Below are 14,504 nucleotides of genomic sequence, written 5' to 3' on the forward strand. Positions count from 1 at the left end.
CAGTGCACTCCACGTTGCGTCCGAGGCAAATGCAAATTATACTACCCTGCAAAATAAAGTACTAGCACAATTATAGAGTAGTAATTAGATTCCGTCTCACCGAGACTGAAATCTAGTCACGATCTCAACTTAGATTCCCGAAATAGTTCTAAGTTGGATTGACGCCTAAATTCCCTAACTGGGAACTCGTCCTCACCAAGTAACTCTCCTCCAGTGACTTACCTTAACTTACTTGTCAGACATCCGGTCAGCCTGTCGACTTGTCTGGACTTCGTGCCAGCTATCAGGTCAGGTCGTCGACCTAGTTGGATTTCGTGTTAGACATCCGGTCAGCCCGTCGACCTATCTGGACTTTGTGTCAGCAATCAGGTCAGCCCGTCAACCTAGCTGGACTTCGTGCTAGACATCCGGTCAGCCCGTCGACCTATCTGGACTTCGTGCCAGCTATCAGGTCAGTCCATCGACCTAGCTAGACTTCGCCTGTACACTCAATCAAAGTGTTAAATCACTACGAAACTAACTTAACCTACTTTGTCATTCATCAAAATCTGAGTAAGACCATTAGTGCTAACCGCACCAACAATTTCAAATCTTTAAGGTTGAGAGAGCTGGATAGAATATGTTCCTTCTTCTTGTGAGACCCCGGAATAGTTCAAACGAACCTTCTCGGCAACCCACAAGAGAAAGTTGGTCCCATTCAATTTAAGAGTGGTAGCCAAATTGGGTTTAAAATATGAAAACTTCATCACAAGAGGAATTCAGGAACAGAAACCTGAGTAGTAGTAGATTAGAACAACGTCGGTTGATCCCCTCCTCCGGCGATCCAACAACACTTGAGATCTAGCCGGTTGAAATTTGGTCAAAGAAGGATTAACCTTGCTCTGATACCATGTAGTATAGGAAAAATATATCTCATTGTCTTTTCTATCAAATACACCAGTATTTATATACATAAGACTCCTGTAATTATGCCTATCAATCACAATCAAGCTAATCAATCACAATTCCTATAATTAAGCAAGGGAGCTAATCAATCACAATTCCTATAATTAAGCAAGGGCTAATCAATCACAATCCATATAATTAAGCTATCATATTCAACAGATCTAATCAAGAAGAGGGCGGGATAGCATTTAATAAAATCTGAAGTCTGAACACTATAATACCTTCAGGATCTGAAAAGTACGGAGTATAAAATGAGTTAACAACAATAGCAATCAGCAACAAGCTATGCTTCAAATATTAGGAGCAAGATATAAGGATCTTATGTAAGGTCAAATGCTTGGAAATACAATAAGATTTGTTTAACCTTCCACTCACTTATCCAACTTGCCTTGAGTATAGAATGTAGAAAAGAAAAATAGAAAAGGAAAAGATGACATTCATTGGAGTGAGGACCAATCTAACATCCTACAACTTCAATCTACAACCCATGTGCCTATATCATCCCAAAACAAAATTGCAACATGGTAAGTTATTAACTGCTCAATGGTAGAACCAAACATCTATTATAAGTATAATTTTGACAAAGTAAAAACAATCCGGAAGAGTATCAAAGTAATTCCTGCTCCTGCAGATCTTGGAAATTTCTATACAGTACAATTATAGTTCCATTAGTGTAATTCCAATAGAATACTGTAAAATGGGATGAATATGATATTTGTATTTGATGTTATTGTGTAAAGAAACATGTTAGTATAATAGGACTCAACCTAAAACCCTAAACCTAAACATTTTAATGTGGAACTAAACCTAATACAAATGACTCAATATCTAATCTCTAATGCCCCATCAAGATAGAGCATAGATGTTATCTATGCCCCACTTGTTACAAGACCTAAAAACAAAATTGAACAATAGTGAAACTATACATGCATGCAAGCGAAAAAGCTTAGGAGGTAGTTGACAGGACACAAGCATTCGTGTCTTGATGTCAAATTGACAAGTCAACAAGGAGAAAGTGAAATGAGACCCCAAGAACAAGTCTCTCAAGTGGACTTTTCCTTGTGGTGGAGCACACAACTATATGCAACAAACAAATAAAAAGAGAGGAAATCAGTCGATGAGGGTCCTGGGGGCACCTGAGGTATGAAGCAAGACACCAGAAGACAAGTTTCTTAAGTTTGCTACTCCTGACAACAGCACATACAATAGCACACAGCAGACCAAAGAAACCAGAGAAGTAAAGCACTCAATATAGTCTCCAAGTTGGGTGAGAGGATATCAGTCAACAAATAGATGTTGCAAGAAGAGGAAGGATGACCATTGTTGCTGAAGGTAGAGAGAGTAGGATAGGAAGATCTTCATAGCTACTTAGGTGGCAGCAAGAGATGTCTAGCATGATTGGAAGAGAAAGACTTGAAGTTGTGTCGGGCCAGTGTTAATGACACAGAAACAAGGAGTCATCTTAAAATGCTGATGAAAAATACTGATTTATATGCTGAAATCCAAAATACTTTGTCAATGAATAACAAACTTTGGTGTCGTCCTCTCCCTCTGTATTTAGACCAGGAATCAGATCTGGTGGTAGATGAGAAGCAGTGAACAAAAGTCCAACAAGACCTTATTCATGGTAGAGAATAATAGGGAAGAGGTCCTAGATGAGGCTGGATCTAGCCTCTTCTGAAGATAGGATGCAAAGGTTGGAAGAAGAGAACACAAAGGTACAAGCACGAGCTGGAGCAGGGATGATGAGATGAAGAAGGCTACAGATCTGCCAGATTTGGTGCAGAGTTAGTTCAGCAACTTCTAGGCAAAAGGTCGTTGTTGAGATTCAGACATACCAGAGAAGCTGATAAGGAGCCAAGCACTAGAAAAGAGCTGCACAGATGCTGAACAGTCTTCGCAATATGAGGTGGTGCCAAAGAAGGTGACACAAAGAGGGCTTTACATTGCTGGGTTGCTAGAGCGGCACTATTTTTGGTAAATTTGCACAGCAACTGGAGAAGTCATTGGAGATTTCGGAGGAATGGTTCGCTAGTAAAAATAATCAAAGGAGATGAAAAGATCGAAACAAAACCCAAAATAAAGAGTGGGGACAGAAGATAGATACTGTAAAATAGATGAATAGTAGCCATCCCTTAGCTGATATTGATGGCCTCCCTGATCATCAAAATTGATGATCTCCCCCTAAAGGGATGTCTTTTGGAAAACCTAAACCTAGGAGAAAAGGGTTCTGATACCATGTGATATGGGATGAAAATGATACTGTAGTGATGTTATTGTGTAATGAAATACCTGTTATATAGTATTATACTATTATGACACAACATAAAATCTGAAACCTAAAATATTCAATGTGGAACTAAAATCATTATACATGTCCCATAATATCTAATTCTCTTTAACAAAACTTTGCACAATCAGACCAAGGTATCAAATTCAAGTGCTAGCATCTGAAACAATTTAATTTGACTATAACATTTTTCTATCAACGGATAGTGTTGGAAGTGATGAACATCAAAGTGGCACAAGCATATAACTACAAAGTTAAAAGACACTGAGATTTACAGAAAAGACTAGGCTAACCAAATACATATTCATATGATTACCTCTACAGTATCAATTGCTTCATTTGACGGAATGGCTTGCAACACCCTGAAAGAAGTAAAAACTTAATACATCAATATGAATAATTCAAGAATGATAAAATGCTAGAACTACTAATCATTCATCAATATGAATAATTCAAGTATGATAAATGCAATTTTTTGCAATTTCATGAAGAAAACAATCAAGGGATTACATTTCATCTGGTATTTAATTACTAATATGAAAATTCAATTCAAAAATTTCCATGACAGAGACCATGTTCCTATGATGGAGGATTCAGATGTTGCCAGGAACCTGGGAGATAAATGTGGAGATGATACTGATCTCACACTATAAGTGAAGTGTAATGATTAAATACAAGGTGAAATGTATATCACTAAGGGCAATCACTCTGCTCAAAAAGCAAGGCATGGTAGATATAAAATATAGATAAACATTAAGCTCCCTTATGATGTATATAAAAAAGGAAAAGGAAAAGGAAAATGACTAGGTTCAATAAGCTCTGAATTTTTCCAGTTTTCTCACAAGCCAGTGGTTTCAACTGCAAGTTAACTGTATTTTTGTTATTTAAAAATAATGTACATTGTGTGATTCAATATTCCCTCAAGACAATTTTTGTTATAAGCTCAGATTGTATTGTCTGCCTTTGGGTTCTTCCTTTCTAATGATGTTCGGGGTTAACCTAGTTTGTCCACCAGAAATAAGGAGAGCCTAGTATTGAGACCCTTTTCTAGGCATTACATATCCATAAATTAGCCAGAGAGATGGCAACAGAGAAGTCAATCAGGTTCTACTTTCTTGCTCCCCTATTATTGAATCCAACAGTAGGTCCCTTTCTTTTCTTCTTCCTAGAATTGGACTAATTATCCATAAATTAGCCAGAGAGATGCCAACAGAGAAGTCAATCAGGTTCTACTTTCTTGCTTCCCTCTTATTGAATCCAACAGTAGGTCCCTTCCTTTTCTTCTTACTAGACTCACCTTTGTTGACAGTTGTTATTATTTTCCTGCCTGACACTTTCACACAAGAGGCATGGAGTTATCTGAGATTTTCCCCTCAGGTGTCAGATCCTTTCTTTTAATTCCTTCCATCCACATACAGGATGTTGATTCCTTTTACACCCTTGTCATGACAAAATATAAACTCATCCAAATGAATGGGTAAAGATATCTCACCTGATGTATTTGGCTGTTTTTGGAACCTTCCAAATGAAAGCACTCCCATCTCAGTGCTTCCATGAAATACACTAAGGCACTAGGCTCTGAACATTAAGCACCTTTAATAGTTGAGGTGAGGCAACTTTATCCAATGGTAAGTGATGCGGCAATGGAGGGAGGCCTACCTGGCACGGGGTCAATTGCCAGGGGAGGTCAAAGTCAAGATGGTCAACGCCCGGGTGTCAGAGGGCTAAACGGAGGACAATGACAATGGTCGGTCGGACAGTCAGGCCTCGACCGACGGGAGACAGGTCTGAGCAAACCACCAGTCTAGCTCGGAATGATGTGTAAGACAGTCGACGCTCACTACGGAGCAGCAGGACATCGAGGGAGACAGGGTAGCTTGTCCGAACGGGGAGAAGGCAGGTGCTACAAAGACATCACATAGAAGAGCCACCAAGGTGTGACTGTGTGGTTTCGTGGTTGAATTTCTTTTAGAATGGTTTTAGAATTTAAGTGTTGTACCAGTGTGACTTTTTGTTATATCAATTTTGTGTATGTGTGACTGTGTTATATCAGTGTACAATTTTGTGTGTGTGTACCATAGTGTTTGTCAGTGTGACTTAGTGCTATGTCACATGTATTTGACAGTACGTGTGTTATATCACATACAGTACTTGAATGTATGTGTGAATGGCTGCGTGCACTCTTGTGTTCTATCAGTGGTGTGTTATCTCACATGTATTTTTTGTGTGTGCATTTGTTGGTATCCGTAAATTCTGTCTTCACTTTCACATGTGAGCACAAGATCAAAACTATATATATTTGTTTGGATAAGAAGAAAGACAATATCAACCTAAATGATATATTGAAATATCATTAATGTCCTAGCAAATTAAACAATCAAATAAACAAGCAATAGGGACTAGGGAGCATTTGCCCCTTTGAGTTTATCATTATCTTGCAAAATACATCCTAGAAGTCATAATTAAAATGCCTCTCAAATTTTAATTATGCCCAAATGCATCCAGAACTTAAGTTTTCCTAAGATACCCTAGGAATTTCAGTATTAAAAAAGGAAAAAAAAAAAAAAAACTGGATGTGATTTGTAAGGTTCAAGGCATTTTGACAATTGAAATTCTGGGAGTTCATGGTTTTAGTAAAACCAAAGTGTTAAGACTGGGCGTATTTTGCATAAACAGGGAAATTTTGAGGGGCTAAGTGTGATAAAAAAAGGTAGAAATTATACATCAAAAAATTATATAGTGAAATATCTCAGCATTTGTTCCTAATAAAGTCAGGAGGAGAGATGCTACGCGATGCGTGACAAAAGGAAAAAGATAAACAGCACATCATAAGCACCGAAAGAACAATATTATTAAACTATTAAATATTTACTGCTCTGTTACTGTCCATGTTAATCAAAGAATTAGTTGGTATAGGTTCAAAATAAGTTCGCATGAGAACAAAATTTATCCTCATCAGTGATAATTTGATTCTATTTAGAAAGATGATAATACTACCATGAGCATATAAGGGAATAGGGGTGCAAATGAGCCGAGCCGCTCAGTCAAAGCTCGACTCGAGCTCAAATTTGACTGAGCTCGAGCAGAGCTTGAGCCGGCTCGTTTAACATTCGAGCCGAGCTCAAGCTCATATAACACTGGCTCGAGGGCTCGTCGAGCCTATTCGAGCCAGGCTAAAATTCAATATTCTAATATTTAAAATAATTATTACTTTAAAACAATCTAATAAGTTGACGAGGAGTTTGTGGCTAGAGTGCTCTATTGGGTTGCTAGAGGTTGAAGGTTCAAATCTCAATTTCCACAACTTGTTTTTCCATTAAAATTCATTTTCAAGCCAAGCTCGAGCCAATCATTATATTGGTCGAGCCGAGCCTCTTCAATTTTCTCGAGCTCAAGCTCGGCTCGGCTCATTTGCAGCCCTATAAGGGAAGATGGAACTATAATATCAATTGGATTTATTATTCAACATAGAAATATGGATGGAAATATCATTGATGATAAAGAGTGGGTGATTACATGAAGATGGGCATTTGGAGTCTTATCTGATCGTCATATGCCCATTCAAAATTTTTATAATATTTTAGTATGATTCACCATATTTTATGGACCAAAATGTCAGAATTCTTAGGAAGTAACACATAAAAAATTAAGATATCAAAGATGAAAACACTAAGATGGATGTATAGCATTACTGAAAAAAAAAATAGTAATTACCAAAACGAATTAGTTGTTCTACTAAATGATAAAAGCAAGAAAATAGATTACGATGGTATGCATATGCTAGTGAAATAATCTTGCATAAAGCCGAATGAAGTATAAGATCCATGTAGCGAATGCCAAATGGAAGGAAGACACACAACGTGTTGGTTATGCCTTATGAGCAAAAGAGATCTTAACCAAATTATACAAGGGTTAACACCCTAAAATACTACACAAATTATGGCGTCTATTCAAGTTTTATACATTTTTTTTTCTTTTACATTGAATACATGAACTATTTAAATGGGGATTTAGGTTATCCTGTCAGTTTAATTTGTTGGCAACAGATGAAACGATGATTTAGACTACCAAGCAGCATGATAAGCCAACTTTTTATGTTACAAGAAAGTTGGTTTAGAGAAATTATTCAAAAAAAATGTGGACAACGAACCTCTCTTCAACAGCTACAACAAGGCCCGATGTCAAAGATACCCCTCCTATCTGTAACAAATTAAACACACTGCACAACAAGAATCATGGATGTACTCAACTAAGAGCTCAGGACCTCACCAGTTGTATGCTACAAAACAGCTTTCTTTTGAGGTCAAGCCGCCCTGCAAACTCAGTATTGAAACCGAGAGTTAGCTACTCCAATGAACAAATTTAAAGCTTTCAACAAAAGGCAAAACTCTACCAGTTGAAAGTATACTGCTAGTAATTGCTTCAGCGAGTCCAAGATTATCATCCTTTTTAGGTCTGGATGGAATTACAGGGTAACTATCCCACATGTTCAGACCATTATTAGCACCCAGATACAGATTATCAGCCATGTCAGGTCTCCTAGATAACTCCATATGCCATGTATCTTCCAGCATGTCCTCATAGTCATTGAACCTAGTAAAAATGACCACGTGGAAAATATAGTACTGAACTATACAACATCAAGGTGACTGTTACAAAGATCTCACCATGGGCGAGGAGGTTGCGGATACTCTTCTGTAACAAGAAGTGTGGGATAGAAAAGACCCATAGGAGGAACCTAAAGTATTTGTCATCATGTTAATTGTAATTACACAACTACTTTTTGAAACTAAAACAAGGTGAACCTAAAGTATTTCTTCTCATCACAATGTCAATTGTAATTATACCACTACTTTTAGAAACTAAAAATCACACACTTCTTAGCAAATTTTTATGTCAATTGTCAATTGTCAATCAAGATGGAATGACTTAGTCGAACAAATCCTAGCTGCTTTTTGTCTGTATAGCCATAGAATAGAGAGCCCTACTTGTGAATCATGAAACATAACAAGTGAATAACTGTATTGCTTAAAATTAATACAATAGAAGAACCAGAGAAGGTATTCGTAGATATGGTTCCAATCCTGACTGTTGTGAGAAGCAAGGGTAGATAAGTCTTTTTATCTTTTGTAAATAAGTTGATGCTTAGGGTTGTGTGGTTATATAAACATATGTATTTCTCCTGAAAGATTAATGAATTCCAAAATCTCTTTATTTCAACATGGTATCAGAGCCAGGCTTTGATCCCTAACCCTAACCCTAGCCGCCGGCGCATCTTCTTCCTCTCTGCCCTAGCGCCGACCAAGCTTTCCTCTTCCCTTCTTCATCGCTGCCCACTGGCCGCGTTTGGCTTCTGGTTTCCTGCTGCCGACCACAAGAGGCGCCTCTTGCTTCGCCGATTGCCTGCCGGTGGTCCTATCTTTGCTTCGCCGATCGCCTGCCGGTGGAACTGGAGAAGGCGAGAGAGAGGAACGACGTCCTCTCTGCTCGCGCACGCCGCCGTCGCTGCCGAGGACGCCTCCACCCAACGCCGTCGCTGCCGTGGACGCCTCCACCCAACGCGACGGATTCCCCTGCCATCGGCCAAAGTCCATCAGTAGCCTCCAGCAGTGTCGATATTCTGCTCCTGTCACAAGAAGGAGAGTCCAGCAGTAGCCTCCAACAGTGTCGATATTCTGCTCCTGCACTTCACCTTCTCTTGAAATTTTTTTTTTTTCTTCTTTGGCCCAGCCTGCTGCCGCTACACCTTCCAGAATTTTTTTTTGTGTGATTTTTAATGACGGACAACGCTAGCGAAACCTCTGGGATTTTTGCAAACCCTATGTCTTCTTCAGGACAGGTACAACCGGTTTTCACAATGGCAGGCACTGGTCTTCAGATAGTAATTATGCATCTTGGGCAGTTGCTGTTGAACTTTATGTCGAAGGCCATGATAAACTTGATATTCTTCATGGCACTAAAGTGAAACCAGATGAGAAGGATCCTAGCTTTCGCACTTGGCGGCGTGACAATATTCAATTAATGACTTGGATGCTTAACTCTGTTAATTCTGGCATCAAACAAGTCATTCTTCATAACAAAACAGCATACGACATGTGGAAGACACTAGAGCAGATGTATGGATGTCGACATGATATGCTGCGTACTTATCAGATCAGCAGTCAAATTTTCAAACTTGAACAAGGTTCTATGTCAGTCACCAATTATTTTGCTACTCTGAAGGGGTTGTGGGATGAGTTTGACTACTACCGGATGGAAAATTGGAGTTCCACTGATGATCATCAGAGATATTTAAAGCTTCTGGAAAAAGACAGAATTATTAAATTTTTAGATGGACTTACTGCAGAGTTCAAAAATTTAAAAGGCCAAATCCTTGGTCTTGATCCTACTCCCTCTCTAGAACAGGTTTACTATAAAATTCTAAGTGAAGAAGGTAGAAAAAGGACCATGAACAACAAGGGGATTTCCGCTATAGGCCCTTCGATCGGGGAGACCTCTGTCTTTATTGGTTCTGCAAACAAGTTTCGACCTGGGGGAACTAAAAGACAAGGGGACAGATTTTGTCGGCACTGCAAGAGGACTAATCATGATTCAGATTTCTGTTGGGAAAAATATCCAGAAAAGAAACCTGAAAAATTTAAGCACAATGCTAAGAAGGCTCCTAATAGTAGTAATATTGCTGTCCAAAAGATAGAAAATGAAGAGAGTATTGGTTCCTCTGTGCCTTCTACCACTGGACTGTCTTCTACTGATATTGTTAATCTCTAGCATCTTCTCTCTCGGCTTCAGGCTTCATCTTCGGCCTCTACTCCTGCAGACTCTACTCCCTTTCAAGCGCACACAGGTATCCATGGCCTGGGATTAAGTGTTGCTGGTCCCAGCTTTTACACCCCTGGGTCATTGATTCAGGAGCTACGAATCACATGACAAATGCTGCTAACTCCATTATTTCTTACTCTTTATCCTCTGGGCAGGAGAAAGTGATCATTGCAGATGGAACCAAAGCCACTGTTGCTGGCAAAGGTTCCATAAAACTTACAGATCATTTTTTCCTATCCTCTGCACTTCACGTTCCTTCCGTCTCTATTAATTTACTTTATGTTAGTAGCATTACTAAACAACTACACTGCTCTGTAACATTTTTCCCTGATCATTGTGTCTTCTAGGATCTCGAGACCAAGCAGACGATTGGGACTGGCCGTGAAGTAGGGGGTCTTTATTATTATCAGCTTGAAACAACATCTGCTTTGAAATCTGCGGCCAAGTGTTTGGAAACTAAGCATCAAGAAATTCTTTTGTGGCATTCTCGGTTGGGACATTTGTCTTTTCAGTCTTTAAAAATTTTATTTCCTAATCTTTTCTTTTCTGTTTCTCTTCAGTCGTTTCAATGTGAAATCTGTCAGTTATCCAAACATTGTAGAACACATTTTTCTGAGTCTTTAAAGAAGAGTTTATCTCCATTTGATCTTGTTCATTCGGATGTGTGGGGGCCCTCTCCTGTGACTTCTTTGAATGGCTATCGATATTTTCTCTCCTTTATTGATGACTACACCCATTGTACATGGCTTTATTTGATGAAAACCAGGGACGAAGTTCCTCGTCTTATTCAAAATTTTTGTAGAATGGTTGAAACCCAATTTAACTCAAAGGTGAAGGTTCTTCGTTCTGACAATGCCCGTGAGTACTTTGCCCAGTCTCTAAATACTTTTCTTGAGGATTCAGGAATTCTTCATGAGTCGTCCTGTCCCTACACACCACAACAAAATGGAGTGGCCGAGAGAAAGAATCGTCATATTCTTGAAACAGCCCGTGCACTTTTATTTCAACGTCACTTACCCAAATATTTCTGGGTTGATGCTGTTCTTGCAGCCGCTTATCTCATCAATCGATTTCCATCTAAAGGTCTCGGGAACCGGTGCCCTCTCACTATTCTTCTTCCTGGTGTAGAGTTGTTCTCCCTTACACCTCGGGTTTTTTGGTTCTCTTTGTTTTATTCATGTTCTTGGTCCCAAATCCTCTAAACTTGATCCTCGTTCTATACGAGGAGTTTTTATAGGGTATTCTACTTGCCAGAAAGGCTACAAGTGCTTTGACCCTATTGCTAGGACGAGATATATCTTGAAGGATGTTACTTTTTTTGAGTCTGAGTCCTATTATTCTCCTCGGTCTCATCCTCAGGGGGAGAATATTACCTCTTCCTTTGTACCTCAAGTGATTTCTTCTCCTATTCCACTGGATGTCATAGAAAATAGAAATGATGCCCCATCACTAGGAAAAGATGATCCATCACTGGGAAAAGATGCTCCATCATTGGGAGCACAGTCTTCACCAGATATTATTACTTACAAACGACGAAGACACAAGCAAGAACCTACTATTGATCGACTAGTTGAATCGGATGCTCTGGCTTATGATCCTGTGAAGCAGTTATCCTCATCAGTTGAGTCAACCGCACCTCTAAATATGAATGAGCTGAACCTTCCGGTTGCTATTAGAAAAGGTGTCAGGTCATGTACTCAACATCCTATCTCCAACTACGTTTCATATTCTCGTTTGTCTCCTTCATATCATGCATTTGTTTCACAGTTATCAAATCATGCTATACCTTCTTCCTATTATGAGGCTGTAAGGGATTCAAGATGGCAGGAAGCAATGAACGAAGAAATGGAGGCTCTTAACAGAAATGGTACTTGGGAGTTAGTTGATCCCCCAAAGGGGAAGAACTTGGTTGGTTCTAAATGGGTCTATGCTATCAAGTATAACTCAGAGGGTGAAGTGATTAGATATAAAGCCAGACTTGTTGCCAAGGGATTCACCCAAACATATGGGGTAGATTACTTGGAGACTTTCGCACCAGTTGCAAAGCTAAACTCGGTCAGGGTAATTCTTTCTCTTGCTGCTCAATATGATTGGCCTCTATTTCAGTTAGATGTTAAAAATGCCTTCTTGAATGGTGACCTTATGAAGAAGTATACATGTTGCCACCTCCTGGAATTGAAACAAAAGGAAAGGTTTGCAAGCTAAGAAAAGCTTTGTATGGGCTTAAACAATCTCCCAGAGCATGGTTTGATAGGTTTTGCAAAGTCATGATATTGTTTGGCTTTAAACAAGGGAATGCTGATCATACACTCTTTATAAAAAGGAAAGGGAACAACACTACCATTCTTTTGGTTTATGTTGATGATATGATAGTTACAGGTGATGACGAGGTAGAAATCCAGGCTCTTAAGTCCAAGTTAACATCAGAATTTGAAATTAAAGACCTTGGATCATTGAAGTACTTCCTAGGCATTGAAGTCGCTCGATCAAAAAAAGGAATCTATGTATGTCAGAGAAAATATGTGTTGGATTTACTTAAGGAGACAAGGAAGCTGGGTTCTCGGCCAGCGTCTACTCCTATAAAAGTAAATCATGATCTTACTAGTTCTAGTGGGGAAGATCTTACAAGTCTGGAAAAGGGAACGTATCAAAGGCTAGTTGGAAAATTACTCTATTTATCTATGACTAGGCCTGACATCACCTATGTTGTTAGTGTAGTAAGTCAGTACATGCATGCTCCTAAGACTATCCACATGAAGGCCGTTGACAGGATTTTAAGGTACTTGAAATCATGTCCTGGAAAAGGCTTGCTGTTTAAAGGAGGTGGTGATCTGAAGGTGGAATGCTATTCTGATGCAGACTGGGCTGGTTCTCGAGATGATAGAAGGTCCACTTCTGGCTATTGCACTTTTTTGGGAGGAAACTTGGTAACTTGGAGGAGTAAGAAACAAAACGTTTGTGCACGATCCAGTGCTGAAGCAGAATATCGAGCCATGGCACATGGTCTTGCAGAGATGCTGTGGTTGAGTTTTCTGTTGACAGACATAGGATTAAAGGTTGAATTACCTCTCAGGCTGTATTGCGACAACAAGGCAGCAATCAATATTGCAAATAATCCGGTACAGCATGACTGGACTAAACACATTGAGATTGATCGTCACTTTATTCGGGAGAGACTTGATTCTGGAGAGCTATGTCTGCCTTATGTTAAGTCTAAGGACCAACTTGCTGATATGTTTACAAAAGTCATACCCAAGCTGTGTTCGACTCTTCTCTTAGCAAGTTAAACATGTTTGATATATATGTTCAACTTGAGGGGGAGTGTTGTGAGAAGCAAGGGTAGATAAGTCTTTTTATCTTTTGTAAATAAGTTGATGCTTAGGGTTGTGTGGTTATATAAACATATGTATTTCTCCTAAAAGATTAATGAATTCCAAAATCTCTTTATTTCAACACTGACAAACATTTTTTATCCCAATTGGTTTCAATACTGATTTCTGAAAATGTTAAATGAAGCAAATATATCCAAGCAAGTTGGTAAACTAGACTAGAACATCCAGGTTATGCCACATGTCAACACAATTTTATCTGTGTACATTGGTTATCTTTGAAATAAATAACCAGCAACTAAATGCAGGAACAGCATCTATAAGCACTAAAAGAAGTAATGGTAAATCCAGTTCTGAAGAGAAAATTGAAAAATGTAATAAATTGATGCTTTTCTTTAACTAACTAAATAAAAAAGTTGTAATAGGAGGTGAAGCTGCAGTCTTATCATCCCTCAAATATAATGAAATTATATTCCTCCTTTATAAGATCAAATAGGTAGCGAAAAGATGACTTCATAGACAACAATGTCTACAGTGTTATTGATGTTATCCATACATTCAAACACAAAAACACCATACATTGAGGGCCGATAGTCGTGTCTTGTGTGAACCAACAGGTCTAGTTTCATCGAAGGAATGAACTATGGCCACAGCATCAAACTCTCCTTCCTATCAAAACAGATAGTTCACAATAATAATAAAGAAAAAAAAAGGGGAAATAATGAGCCTAATATTGATATTGCTACCAACCCTAATACAATTCTTAAATAATAATCAAAAGCAACTCCGGTAAAGAAACTTCTCTATAAATGATTATAACTGAAACTAATTTGTATGAGTTTGAGACATTTAAGCCTTCATAAAACACCACAAAAAAAAACATGGATCATCCTCATGAACCAGTTTAGCTGTGTAGTACAAGGATGAATGTTGGTGCCAGAACCAAAATTCTAGACCCGCAAGGAGTCGACAGACAGTTTGCATTTCAAAAATAGAAAGATCCAAAGAAATAGAGCAGAATCTCTCTCCCCAAATATGAATTACAAATGTTACATATAAGCATGGGAATCTGGTGCAATTTATTCAGATATATCAACTAACATATTATCGCCAAAATATCA

General features: G+C 38.7%; 1 protein-coding gene across 6 annotated transcripts in view; it reads right to left on the reverse strand.

The window, feature by feature from the left end:
- Positions 1 to 14,504, reverse strand: part of LOC122046704 (actin-related protein 9-like) — a 34,189-nt gene that overhangs the window by 6,614 nt on the left and 13,071 nt on the right. For 5 of the 6 annotated variants that reach the window (XM_042607516.1, XM_042607515.1, XM_042607514.1 and 2 more), the window contains 6 exons: positions 13,963 to 14,052; positions 7,903 to 7,973; positions 7,629 to 7,828; positions 7,505 to 7,548; positions 7,386 to 7,435; positions 3,552 to 3,597 (listed from right to left, as the gene is read on the reverse strand). In XM_042607516.1, the coding sequence (XP_042463450.1) occupies positions 3,552 to 3,597; positions 7,386 to 7,435; positions 7,505 to 7,548; positions 7,629 to 7,828; positions 7,903 to 7,973; positions 13,963 to 14,052 (501 nt within the window). The remainder of the gene's footprint in view (positions 1 to 3,551; positions 3,598 to 7,385; positions 7,436 to 7,504; positions 7,549 to 7,628; positions 7,829 to 7,902; positions 7,974 to 13,962; positions 14,053 to 14,504) is intronic. The other variant, XR_006130362.1, reaches the window with a different exon arrangement.

Source organism: Zingiber officinale, chromosome 2B (genome assembly GCF_018446385.1).
Source record: "Zingiber officinale cultivar Zhangliang chromosome 2B, Zo_v1.1, whole genome shotgun sequence".
Lineage (NCBI taxonomy): Eukaryota > Viridiplantae > Streptophyta > Magnoliopsida > Zingiberales > Zingiberaceae > Zingiber > Zingiber officinale.